At 37.6% G+C, this 14,204-nt stretch overlaps 1 protein-coding gene across 1 annotated transcript in view; it reads left to right on the top strand.

Annotated features, from left to right (window-relative positions):
* Positions 1-14,204, top strand: part of LOC129657931 (transmembrane protease serine 11C-like) — a 68,829-nt gene that overhangs the window by 22,989 nt on the left and 31,636 nt on the right. Inside the window, exon 4 of the mRNA XM_055588698.1 lies at positions 12,778-12,845. Within this exon, the coding sequence (XP_055444673.1) occupies positions 12,778-12,845 (68 nt within the window). The remainder of the gene's footprint in view (positions 1-12,777; positions 12,846-14,204) is intronic.

The following is a 14,204-nucleotide window of genomic DNA, read 5'->3' as shown; positions in this document are numbered from 1 at the left end:
TTCAGGTCAAATACCTAACAACCCTTTTCCTACAGGGTGTGCCAAGAGTCTGAGCCTCTTAAAAATAGGAATTGTATGACTGTTACTGGGGAAGCTCTCATAAATCCACCTTACAGCTTCTTGGAACACCCCAAGCCTAAAGTTACTATTCGCTCGAAGGATGGTTCTACATCATCCATCTATACACACCTTATTAAACAAATATTATACGCTAAGGCTGGGTGTCTGAGTTCATTCTGAAGCAATATTTTAAAGGATCATTTCAGTTCAGTTCAGTTCAGTCGCTCAGTCGTGTCCAACTCTTTGCGACCCCATGAATTGCAGTATGCCAGGCCTCCCTGTCCATCACCATCTCCCGGAGTTCACTCAAACTCACGTCCATCGAGTCGGTGATGCCATCCAGCCATCTCATCCTCTGTTGTCCCCTTCTCCTCCTGCCCCCAATCCCTCCCAGCATCAGAGTCTTTTCCAATGAGTCAACTCTTCGCATGAGGTGGCCAAAGTACTGGAGTTTCAGCTTTAGCATCATTCCTTCCAAAGAACACCCAGGACTGATCTCCTTTAGAATGAGCTGGTTGGATCTCCTTGCAGTCCAAGGGACTCTCAAGAGTCTTCTCCAACACCACAGTTCAAAAGCATCAATTCTTCGGCGCTCAGCTTTCTTCACAGTCCAACTTTCACATCCATACATGACTACTGGAAAAATTAGTAGGCATCATTTCTGATCTTGAGTCTAGTCTCTTTCCATGGTTTTAATTCATGGTATTCCCATTCTCAGACTCACCTATCCACCATATCTTAAAGTCAATTTTGACCCCTCCTTCTCCATTATCTAACCATTCACCAAATTTTATTACTTATTCCTTCAAAGTGTTTCTAGCCTAACTTCCAAAGCAAAATTGCTGAACAATAGTGAGAATTTATCCCTCTCTCTCCTCAAATTTCACTAAAATGACAGAAAACAAATAAAAACAATGTGTCTTATAATGACAGAAATGTTGCCACCAAGAGTGAAGAGTTTTTGGAAGATAAAAACTAGAGATTTGCAAAGAGCAAAATCTCAGCATCACAGTTGCTGACAAATAACTCCCTGGAGATAAAAATACTGGCCTCCAAGAAAGTGAGTTTTCCAACAAAAACTTGGAATAACCTTGAGATCAGAGAAATCAAAGGTTATGAAAGAAAGTCACAGTCAATAACTAATTAATCAATTTAAGGTATTAAGTATTTCTACAGGAAATAATATATTGTAAATTAAAGGACTGAATCAAATATTCTACTAGAAGTCTATTCCAATGCAATTAGAAAAAGGAAAGGAAGTAATAAATGAATAAAGAATGAAGGAAAAGGTCATTATTTACTGATAATGTTGTTGTTAAGACACTAAGTCGTGTCCAACTCTTCTGAGACACCATGGAATATAGCCCACCAGCCTCCTCTATCCATGAGTTTTCCTAGGCAAGAATACTGGAGTGGGTTGCCATTTCTTTCTCCAGGGGATCTTCCTGACCTAGGGATATGAACCCGTGTTTCCTGCCTTAGCAAGCAGATCCTTTACCATTAAGCCACCAGGGAAGCCTACTGACAGTATTCTGTATACTTAAAATACTCAAAAGACTTAGTTGAAAAATTATTAGAATCAACTGTAGAGTTTTGTAAGGTGGCCAATTACCAGACCAACATATAAAAAGTAATATTTTTCTTAATTACCAAAAGTAACAAAATATAAATATTATTTTTAAACTTCACTTAATAGCAACAAAATCTATATAATATACATGAATGAAACTAACACAAATTATAAACAATCTATATGAATAAAAATATGAAATCTTGCTAAACAATATAAAAGAATAAATAAGGGGAAAAAACATGTAACTTTATTTTAATTATGTCAATCCTGTGCAAATTAATCAAAAATTCAGTACAATCCTTTAGTTTATGATAAGGATGTTATTTCAAATTCAGTATTGTTAGGACAATCAGCTAGCCATCTGGAAAATATAGGAAGTAATATTGCTTGCATTTCTGGCATAATCACTCTATTACATAAGTAGTTAGCTTGGGCAAGATTCTGTTTACTTATTTGAAGAACAGGACTAATTAAGATTAAGGTGGTTTATAGATTTAAATCCATGAATCTGTGGATTTATTACTATCAATTCTAGGACGCTATTATCTAACCACTCCAACTCAAAATGTTGTCTCCCATCTCTGAATATCTACAGAAATCACAATCTGTGGTACGAATTTTGTCATTGTGTCTTTACTTTGCAGCTACAGGTATGCTCCCTGTACAATTGCCCCAAACTTTCCCTCATATTCAAATAATATTTGGGGAAATAGGAGAATAAAAAGTCAGGGGGAAGGGGGTTAGGAAGGAGCGAGAGAAGAAAAGTGATGAAATAGCTTAGGTAGATAAGCAGAAATATTTCTGCAGCCTAGGAGAGCTAACAACAGGTGCATTATTCTGAGCATATAAGTAGTTGCATTATTCCCTCTTTTCATAGGATTTTCTTTGGTGGCTCGTTTGGTAAGAATCCGCTGGCAATGCAGGAGACCTAGGTTCCATCCTTGGGTTGGGAAGATCCCATGGAGAAGGGAAAGTCTACCCACTCCAGTATTCTGGCCTGGAGAATTCCATGGACTGTATGGTCCATGGGGTAGCAAAGAGTCAGACACAACTGAATGACTTTCACTTTCTTTTCTACAGGAAACAAGATACTGCTCTTTCAGAGTGCAGTACAGTATTTCATGGTCTGTTCTTCAGTGATATCAGTAGCTAGCTCACACACTCTCATCTAAAAAGATTGCTCTTGACTCTTTCCTCCTCCAGCAACAGTTTCCTTCTCCCCTTCTCAGTAAAATTTTGTTGAAAATTTTAGGTTTCTGTGCTGTTTCCACCTCCTTGTCACCTGTTCTCAATTTAACCCTGTCCAATTAGAATTTCTTTCTCTCTACCCCATTCAATTATTCTTATAGAAGTCACCAAAGACCTCACTGTTGCCAAATCTGATGGTCACTTCTTACTTGAGCTTAGCCCCATTATTATCTTTTTCCTTCTTCCTTTTCTCTTTTTGGTGTCTAAGACACATCCGTCTTCATTTTTCCTTCTTCTTCACTAGCTGCCTTTCCCAGCTGCCTTGGGTGGTTCCTTATCATCTGTAGGGCTTCCCAGGTGGCGCTAGTGGTAAAGAACCCACCTGCCAATGTAGGAGATCTAAGAATTGTGGGTTCAATCCCTGGGTTGGGAAGATCCCCTGGAGGAGGGCATGGCAACCCAGTCCAGTATTCTTGCCTGGAGAATCTCATGGACAGAGGAGCCTGGTGGGCTACAGTCCATAGGGTGGCAAAGAACTGGACATAACTGAAGTGACTCACCATGCATGTACACTATCATCTGTAGATCTCTAAATATAGGTGATCCCCTCTGCATTTTCCAGACAATCCTCACCTCCTCCCTTCTCTTTCTTACCTCTTCCTTTCATCTCCTTTCTTCTCTGTCTGTACTCCCTCTAACTTCCTCATCCAAATTTTAAAAGCCAACAATATTGATGACTCCAAAAAGGGAACTCTAGATCTTTACCCCAAGACCTGTTTCTCCTCCTGCCTTACACTTCTCAGTAAATAACACCAAAATTAACCCACCTGCTCAACCTAAACACTTAACAAAGAAACACTTTTCTCAATCAACAAATTAGTACATTCTATTGACTCCATCACCAAAATATAACTTTATCTATTTTTCTCCTTAATTGCAGCCCCTATTATTTTTATTGCCTAAACCCCTACACTTGCCTCCTAACTGGCTTCTTTGCTTTCACCTAATCTCCCTACAATAAAAATGAAAATCAAATCACATCACTTACCAGCTTTAAAACCCTCCAAAGATGTCCAAGTTCATTCATATTTATATAAAGATGTACACATAAAAAATAAAAGTAAAATTTATGTAAGTGGAAGAATAGGGTAAAACACATAAATGGATTTTTTTTTAAAGTTCAATCCTCCTTTTGCTTTTTTCCCTATTTTTTCCCACTCCTTCCTCTCCCTCTACATACATCCCCAAACTCTACCTCCAATTAATTCATATCGACAAAATGGTATATCTCCTTTCTTATTCTCCTCCTTGATTAATTAGCCTACATAGAAAAGAAAATCCATAGGAATGTTTATCAGTATTTTACTGAAGAAGGTTTATATTATACACAATCTTCTGAAATTTGTTTGCTTTTCTCAGCAATATCTCACCGATACTCTCCAAGGCAATGTAAAGGTTTAACCTATTCTTTTCTATGACTGCATAATATTCCTCAGTATGGATGTAGCACAATATATTCAATTTTTTCTGTATTTTTAGTTATTTACTTTGTTTTCAGGTTTTGACTAATATAACCAACATTGCAAAAATGTCCTTGTATATACATCCTTATATTTATATACATTTGATAGGTTTCTAGATTGAGATTTCTTAATCAGATGAGAATTTCTAATTTTAAGAAACATTGCCAGATTGTTTTCCAAAGGGTTGAAATAATTCACACTTCCACTAGTTGTGTATTTGAGTATTCTTCCTCTACCACCCCCTGCCCCCCAGCAACAGGTACACAGTTTTAACTTTGTGCTAATTTGATAAGTATATGCTATTGTTAATTTAATTTGCATTTTCTCTAACTAGTAATGAGGTTGAGAATTTTTTTCTCTACATAGTGACCATTTGGGCTTGCTCATGTGTGAATTTCCTGTTACTTTCTTTGCCCAGTTTTTCTATTGTGTCTTTTGCTTATCCTTGTTAATCTGTAAATATCTCTGTAAATTATAGATGTTAAAACTTTCTTTACTATTCACATGCAAATATCTTCCCAAATGTACTTTTTACCATCTGACTATTTGTGTGGTCTTATGTTGACTTTATTTTAATTTTTTGAATTTTTGGTCTTGATTCAAATGGAATTCACAGCCCATGAAAAGAAGTGTATCCAATTTCCTTGGGAGTTTTTCCCCCTACTTTTAAGTCTTTATCCACACAGAAATAATTTAGTACAGGTGATTCTCAGTCACTTCAGTCGTGTCCTACTCTTTGCGACCCCATGGACTGTAGCCCGCCAGGCTCCTCTGTCCATGGTATTCTCCAGACATAATACTGGAGTGGGTTGCCATTTCCTCTTCCAGAATTAGTACAAGGTAGGAGCCCAAATGTATTTTTTTTCCAAGTATAGAGAGCCAGTTGAGTTTGCAGTACTTATTCAATAATTCAACCTATCCCTGTGATTTAAAATGCTACCGTTTCATAAGGAGAAGCACAACATTCTTCCTTCACCAAAACAACTAATGTTTCCACTCCTTCTTTAAAAAAAAAAAAAAAATTCTACAGAACAAAGTGTAAGAGGCAGGAGAGATTTATTTGCCAGGCTCTATACCTAATCCTGGGTTTCTCCAATGGCTCAGTGGTAAAGAACCCACCTGCAATGCAGAAGATAAAGGAGACAGGTTCTATCCCTGGGTCGAAAGATTCCCTGGAGGAGGGCATGGCAACACACTGCAGTATTCTTGCCTGGAGAATCCCATGGACAGAGGAAACTGGGAGCCTATAGTTCATAGAGTCACAAAGAGTTGGACATGACTGAAGGGACTGAGCAGGCACACATACCTAATCCTACTTCTCTATAGGATTCTCCAGAACCCAACAAGATGGTCTTCTAGCACTTTTGTTTCAACTGGGATCTATGTGCCGAACCAAATCAAATTTCCTTCTACTTCACATTTTGTGTGTATCTCTGTGTGTTTATTTCTTTATTGCTCCAGATCTTTGCCTTTTGACCCTTTGGTATTTGCTCTTAACTCTGTCATCCCATATCTGATGTTTGATACGTGTTTTCAAGTTCTAAACTCTGGCTTTCCAGTTCTCAACCCTTAGTTTTATTTAACAAGCCCTTATATGGCTTTTTTTGGTTTTTTTTTGAACAGTGTCTGTCACTGTTCTAAGCATAATCATCATAACAACTCATAAGCCACATATAATTACTAGCCCTGTTCACAAAATGCTTGAAGTATGAAATATTGCCAACACCTGCAGTGAATCTCATCCAAGTCTTAGGGCATCCAGTGTAATTACTGGGAGACAGTCACCAACCACATAAGCATGGAGTGGCCACATGACTGACCTTAACTGTTTAATCTGTAGCCCCTCCAGAGGTGAAACTGATATACCCTGACCAGAGCCCCAGGCAAACAAAAGCAAGCATCCCTCACAGATCACTGTGTTAACTTGAAGTCTGCTGCTGCTGCTACTGCTAAGTCGCTCCAGTCGTGTCCAACTCTGTGCGACCCCATAGACGGCAGCCCATCAGCCTCCACCATCCCTGGGATTCTCCATTTCCTTCTCCAGTGCATTAAAGTGAAAAGTGAAAATGAAGTTGCTTAGTCATGTCCGACCCTTAGCGACCCCATGGACTGCAGCCTACCAGGCTCCTCCGTCCATGGGAGTTTCCAGGCAAGAGTACTGGAGTGGGTTGCCATTGCCTTCTCCCAAAGCCTCAGGTTTACAAGACACTTCTCAGGCAGGATAATCCAAGGTTCAAAGGTTATCTCTCAGAAGCCGCTCAAGGGTCTCTCTTTTCCTTTGGAATGAATGTACAAAGTTCCTACGCCTACTGAGTTAACTCTTTACTGCACAGATAGCTTCTAGAACTTATGCATCTCACAGGAAAATTAACACTGTTATATGAGGAAGAGGGTCAGGGCCCTAAAATGATGATGAATGCATCATGAACATCAACACTGGAAGTATGTGGCAGAGGAGGATAAATTAGTCTTGGTATTATGGAATCAGAATCCAGTGTGTGGAAAAGTTTTCCAGTCATTGGACATGCAAAATATTTTAAAGGTTTCAGTTCTTTCTTTTTTTTAGATGTAACTGACATTTAACACTCTCAACATTTTGTTGGTTCCAGGTGCCTAACATGATTCCATGTATATACATATTGTGAAATGATCACCACAATAGGTCTGTTCAAGATCCATCAGTATTTACACATATTTCATTTACACATATTTCAATAAATGGTCAAATGGAAGTTCCCTTGTACTGGGAACATATTTTATAAGGCAGTATATAAAATCATAAATATACATCACATTTTTTCTCTTATAATGGAAATCATACAAAATAAACTATATAAGAGTCTCTGTGTTTTAGAACTCAAACCTGTGGTCCTTAAACAGTGAGTACACAGGTGCAAACATGAAATAAACCTAGATCTTCCCTAATTTAAACTACATTTTTCCAAATAAAATTTTAATGTTAATTTGAAAAATAAATAAAATTAATGCCATCCTTGTTGTATCCTAAGTCCCTATATAACCTGGGATCTATTTTTGGATTCTATATTGAGTGCCACATTAATTGTATACCATCTCTTTCTCATAGCTTCTTTTCAACAGTCTTTTATCCCTTTATTTACAAGTATGATTCTTTTTAAATAATAGATAACTAGGTTTTAATTTTGAATGCAATTTGATAGATTCTTTAATAACAAAGCTTTATCTATTCTCATTAATTGTAGCAGGTAGTATACCTGATTTCATTTCTTCAGTTGGCTTTAAGTAAATAATGTATTTTTTAGTTTCTTTTCCTTATTCTTGTTGATTTTCATTGTTTTTCATTCTGTGTTTTCCTTCTTGAAAATTTCAGTGTACTTAGTTAATAGTTAAGTTATCTTTCCTGAAACCCAGTTAGATGAATATTTGTCTATTATTAAAAAAATTATTATCCCTATCAAGATGTTATTCTCCTTACCTAAACCCTAATCCAAGAACAGGAGGCCTTCTACATACTTGCACGTTTCTTCTCTCTTCACATTCCTATTCCCCACTGATAGGGCTTTGAAGCATTGTTTCCTCTCCTCTTCTGTCCTCCTTTCCCATTCCTAATAAGTAGGTTTGCAGAGATAGCCCTGCAACTGCTGAAGTATTGTTAGCCTGTTTCTTAAAGTACACTGTCTCTGCTGCAAGCATTTCAATTTTACATTCATTGTATTTCACACACACCCCTCCGGTTTCATTGCTCGATTTGTTCCCTCTCCTCTTCATCTCCCCCTCTATAAAGACTCCAATTCTGGTTTAGATTTTGCTTTCCTAAAAACCTTAGTCATATATTTTTCTTTTTTTTTTAATTTTATTTTATTTTTAGACTTTACATAACTGTATTAGTTTTACCAAATATCAAAATGAATCCGCCACAGGTATACATGTGTTCCCCATCCCGAACCCCCCTCCCTCCTCCCTCCCCATTCCATCCCTCTGGGTCGTCCCAGTGCACCAGCCCCAAGCATCCAGTATCGTGCATCGAACCTGGACTGGCAACTCGTTTCATACATGATATTTTACATGTTTCAATGCCATTCTCCCAAATCTTCCCACCCTCCCCCTCTCTCACAGAGTCCATAAGACTGTTCTATACATCAGTGTCTCTTTTGCTGTCTCGTACACAGGGTTATTGTTACCATCTTTCTAAATTCCATATATATGCGTTAGTATACTGTATTGGTGTTTTTCTTTCTGGCTTACTTCACTCTGTATAATAGGCTCCAGTTTCATCCACCTCATTAGAACTGATTCAAATGTATTCTTTTTAATGGCTGAGTAATACTCCATTGTGTATATGTACCATAGCTTTCTTATCCATTCATCTGCTGATGGACATCTAGGTTGCTTCCATGTCCTGGCTATTATAAACAGTGCTGCGATGAACATTGGGGTACACGTGTCTCTGTGTGAACACTATGCTACTGAATTTTCAAGTATCCATAGCTATCTTTCTTTTACTCTAAAGAGCGATTATGTCCTGATTGGGAATAGGATTGTTGAATTGTCAGTTTTTTCTCTCAGATATGAGGCTATTATTCCACCAGCTTCCATCTTCAAATGTTACAGATGAAATTGATTATATTTCTTCTATTAATATATTTTAACTGTCGCAATGACAAGGAAGAAAAGAGGAATGAGTCTTTCCTTCTCCTGAGATCAAAGAAAATAAAGAGAACAGTGAGCAGGCTTGAACATTACTAGTTTTTTTATTTTTTTTTTTTTTACTTTAACTTCTCCTAACTTTGCATGTCTGTAACTAAGTTTGCTTTTCTGCTTCCTAACTTTGCAGGAGCTATACTTCACACCTATTTTCCTTTGACTCTGCTAAATACAGCCTGTATCTGCTGTTTACCCTTATAACACCCATCCTCTTGCAGGTACATTTCAGAAAGTAGGCCACAGAGTCACTGAACTGCCAGACTCAATTACTGGGTTACTGACACCAGCCTATGACTGTTTTTGACAAGATCCTAACACCTTTGTTCCTCATCACTGACTCCTGACTGTGAGCCTCAACTGATACAAGCCTCTAGATTTCTCATGGAGGGGGCACAGTTGTTGAGGCATGAGCTTACTGTATTCCCCTCTCGGCCAGCTGAGAATTAAAGCCACTTTTCTATTTCCTACAAACCCTGTCTCCATATTTTTTTATTCAGCTTCAGTGGGCAGAGAAGCCAAGATTTTGGCCAACAATATAACTTCAATATGGAAGTTGGTAGAAGTGTTTCTTTGTATCTGAAAGTTGAAAATAGTCCTCTGATATATCAAATCTGCCTGAAACACAGTCTGTCTCCTTGGATATGCAGATTTTGATCTTTCTTTAATTCAGAACCTCTTTGTCCTACTACTTACATTACTATAATTTTTTCTGTCTTCAAGATTCTATTATTCATAACCACTTTTGGAATCATGATCGAAGTGTTTTGTTTTGTTTCTCTTTGTTTTCTTCTTTTTAAATTTTACCATTTAGAGTATATATTGTTTCTGGCCTTTTAGGCCACGAATTTGTATCTCAAGAATGACGCTCATCTTTTTAAATTGACTCACTAAATATTTTAACTTGAAAAGTGTGCTTCTTAATACTATATCATCTTTTTTTAACCTACCTGAATGTTGGCATGAGTGCTTTTTTTTGTCATTGTGGTTTAGGTTGCTGTTTCCTCCAGAAGTTCTGTTTTGATGAGACCTAATCTGTTATTTCCTTTCTCTGGTTGTTGGGTTTCCTTATTTGTGTTATCATTTTTCCTTGTTGGTGTATTCAGGTCACTGCCTTGTTATTGGAGACAATCCTACAAGATAGAAGATGAGATGTTCTTAAATCCTGTAGGCTGAAGTTGGGGCAGCAGGCCTCCTGCCTCACCAAGGACCCAGGAGGAAGTCTTCCAGCTTCCCACTTTCTACCCAGAACTCTCCCAGCATCAGAAGCAAAAAAGCTTCATCCCCCTTTGCAGTTCCTTCGTGACCTCTGTTGGTTCATGGAAACACAGTCTCATGTTCCAGTGTCAAACTTATCCCTGGATATTCACAAACCTCTGTCAGCCAAGATCTTCCCAGGGCCTGTTATGATTCTGTCCTTGCACAGGACTCTCAGATTATTCTCTAGGTTCTTCCCTGACCCATGGAAAACAGTTTCTCATCACCTTCCTGTTTGTAGGATTTCTATAAAACCCAATCCCACCTGCCCCCCAGGAGTGGCAGATTGGAATAGAGAATTGAAGAAAAATACAGGATAGTTTAGTTACCATGTTGTCAGGATTCCTCCATTCATTATATTTAGGAATAACATCCAAATTTATTACCAAATCCAAATTTATCCAAATAGGCTCTCTGTAATGGCATTGCTATTTACCAGGGCAACCTCAACTTACACACTCTCCCTTACTCACTTTACTTGAGTCACAACTTTACTGCTCTCCCTCAAATATGAATCTCATTTTTATCTGGGATTATATCACCTGCTGTTCAATCCATCTAGAATATTCTTCTCCCCTTGATTATCAACTTTGCATCTTTCAAGTCTCAATCAAATATCTTAAAAAGGATCTTATTTTATCATTCAAACAGTATCCGCTGAATCACTACATTATGTTATTTTGCATTTTCAATATAACCTAACACTATCTCGTTATCATATTTATATATTTATTTCTTTGTATGCTTATTATCAATAACCTCAGATATGCAGATGACACCACCCTTATGGCAGAAAGTGAAGAGGAACTAAAAAGCCTCTTAATGAAAGTGAAAATGGAGAGTCAAAAAGTTGGCTTAAAGCTCAACATTCAGAAAATGAAGATCATGGCATCCAGTCCCATCACTTCATGGGATATAGATGGGGAAACAGTGGAAACAGTGTCAGACTTTATTTTTCTGGGCTCCAAAATCACTACAGATGGTGACTGCAGCCATGAAATTAAAAGACGCTTACTCCTTGGAAGCAAAGTTATGACCAACCTAGATAGCATATTCAAAAGCAGAGACATTACTTTGCCAACAAAGGTCCGTCTTAGTCAAGGCTATGGTTTTTCCTGTGGTCATGTATGAATGTGAGAATTGGACTGTGAAGAAGGCTGAGGGCCAAAGAATTGATGCTTTTAAACAGTGGTGTTGGAGACGATTCTTGAGAGTCCCTTGGACTGCAAGGAGATCCAGCCAGTCCATTCTGAAGGAGATCAGCCCTGGTATTTCTTTGGAAGGAATGATGCTAAAGCTGAAACTCCAGTACTTTGGCCACCTCATGCAAAGAGTTGACTCATTGGAAAAGACTCTGATGCTGGAAGGGATTGGGGGCAAGAGGAGGAGGGGACGACAGAGGATGAGATGGCTGGATGGCATCACTGACTCGATGGACGTGAGTCTGAGTGAACTCCAGGAGTTGGTGATAGACAGGGAGGCCTGGTGTGCTGCGATTCATGGGGTCGCAAGGAGTCGGACATGACTGAGCAACTGATCTGATCTGATCTGATGCTTATTATCTCTCTCCTTCGTTGAATCTCCTAGAAAGTATGGATCTATCTAATTAATTTGTATTTTTATTTCAGTAGATATTATTGAATAAATGAATACCTCCACCTGCTTTGGAGCCAGAGAAAAAAGATATATTAAATCTCTGCAATTCCAATAATAAGTGACTGTTTTTGAAGCATTATCTTTGCCAAAATAAAAACTATGGACAGTGCAAATTTTGTCCTGTACTCTGTGAAGATCCTGTTGCAATAAATTATCCATTAGGTTAAATCTAGAACAGCTGAGAAAATGACTCTTACGTAAAATTTCTCTGAGCAATTTCCATGTATACTGCTTTGAACCTACCAATAGCACATAACTGAAAGATCAGGGAAAATGGTTTGCAGTCCAGATATGAAGAAAGAGCTTCCATAGTACAAAAATAAATTAGAAACATTTCCTCCTTCTGGGGACACTTCTGTTTAGTGGCATTGATGTTCACAAGAAGTCTGAACATGGAAGATAAACTCTATCAGGTGGACCTTTGAATTTACTTCTCCAAAATAAGAGAACAATATTCTTTCCTTTCATACTGTTGGGAAGGAAGCAAATATTTTTGCCTCACTTTGTCACACAATTTATTGATTCAAGAATATTTGTGAATTAGTTGAGCCAGTATAAAGGTAATTTTAAAAAAATACATGTTTAACACACATTCCATCTCTTTTTTAAATGAGATCCAGAGAAATTTGAACACTATGTATTTGATGATATTAAGTAATTATTTAATTCCTAGGATGTGAGTAGTAGTAAAATTAAACTGATTTGGTCATTTATTGATATTTGGTGAAGCTGACTGATGGGTACGTCAGGTTCATTTTTCTTTCTATACTTTCACATATATTTGAAGTTCTCCACAATGAAAATTAAAAAATAAGTCATTGTTCATATTACTTTTAACAGATAAATGAAACATTTCATGGATCCAGACTGAGAAGACAGTATATCACATCCCAGGTTGTCCAAGTAAGGTATGTAAAACAGCCTGAAATGCACAAAATATAAAATTTTCCTTTGCTTTCATATTTTATATTTAACAGAATATCTTTGTATAGTATATAATGAAAAGGTTAAATCTAGGGCTTCAAAACCACTAGCAGTTTCAAATGTAAAAAATATATTCAAGGTCTGCTGGGAAATTATTAAACCAGAACCACGAGTTCCAGCTCATGAAGAATATCAGGTAAGGGTTAAATGGACTTGTTTTTCATTGGAAGGCACAAAGCCAAAGAGCAAATTTAAATGAGATGATGATTTCAATATAAGAAAGAACGGATAAGATAAGAGAACCAGGTACAGAATGTCTGACACAGGAGTAGCTAATATCTCAAAGATATATATCATCTTACCTGATATGACCTGGCTTCTCTCTGACTTCATCTCATACCCTCATCCTCATATAACACTTGATATCCACGCAGATCTGTTGTTATTCCTCCAATAAACATGCCAACATTGTTCCCATCACAGGGCTGTCAAAGCACAAATTACACCGGACAAAACTGAACAGACAAGGAAGACAATGTTCAAGTCTTTTGCAACAGAGAAGAGAAGCCAGAACTGTTTTATCTTCCCTGAAACAAAGCACAATAGGGTTTTTTTAAGGCTGGGGTGAGAAAGAGACCTTAGGCCATCTGTGTTTGTGATTGGCTTTGCCCAAAGAAAAGTAAACTTTTCACATATTCACAGTAAGAGAACTTGACCCAGTCTTGCAATTGTGCCTCCACCAATAAAGAAGAAAAAAAACTATAAATGATTCTGTCATCTTTCCCTGTTACATTTCATTTCATTATTTGCTATTGGCTCTTCCTACAAGGTCCATAGTGCATTTATGAAACATAGATACCTTTATGTTAGTAAATAATTGTCCCATAACATTCTGAGATTTTTCAAAACACCTCCATATACATTATCTTATGCGGTGTTTACAATAACCCAGTAAATGGCATTATCATCCCCATTATAAAGATGGAGAAGGAAACGGCAACCCACTCCAGTATTCTTGCCTGGAAAAGGCTACAGTCCATGGGGTCACAAAGAGTCGGACACCACTGAACGACTAAGCATGCACACGTTATAGAGATGAACGGTATGGAGTACAGTGCTCCTTGCCATAGTCAATGAACTGACAAATGATAGATCTAGAATACAAAGTCAGTTCCCATGAGTCTAAATCAGTCTCCCTTTACTGTTCACCATGCCAACAAAGTGCCATTTTCACTCCCTTTAAAGGAACTGGAAAACTGCCAGGAACTCTGATAACCAAAGGATAGAATGACTCCACTAAAAATGATAGAGACTCCGTAATAAAGTATAATTTCTTTGTCTTT

Source organism: Bubalus kerabau, chromosome 7 (genome assembly GCF_029407905.1).
Source record: "Bubalus kerabau isolate K-KA32 ecotype Philippines breed swamp buffalo chromosome 7, PCC_UOA_SB_1v2, whole genome shotgun sequence".
Classification (NCBI taxonomy): domain Eukaryota; kingdom Metazoa; phylum Chordata; class Mammalia; order Artiodactyla; family Bovidae; genus Bubalus; species Bubalus kerabau.
The sequence above is the reverse complement of the archived record's forward strand: the minus strand, read 5'-3'. Positions and strand labels throughout refer to the sequence as shown.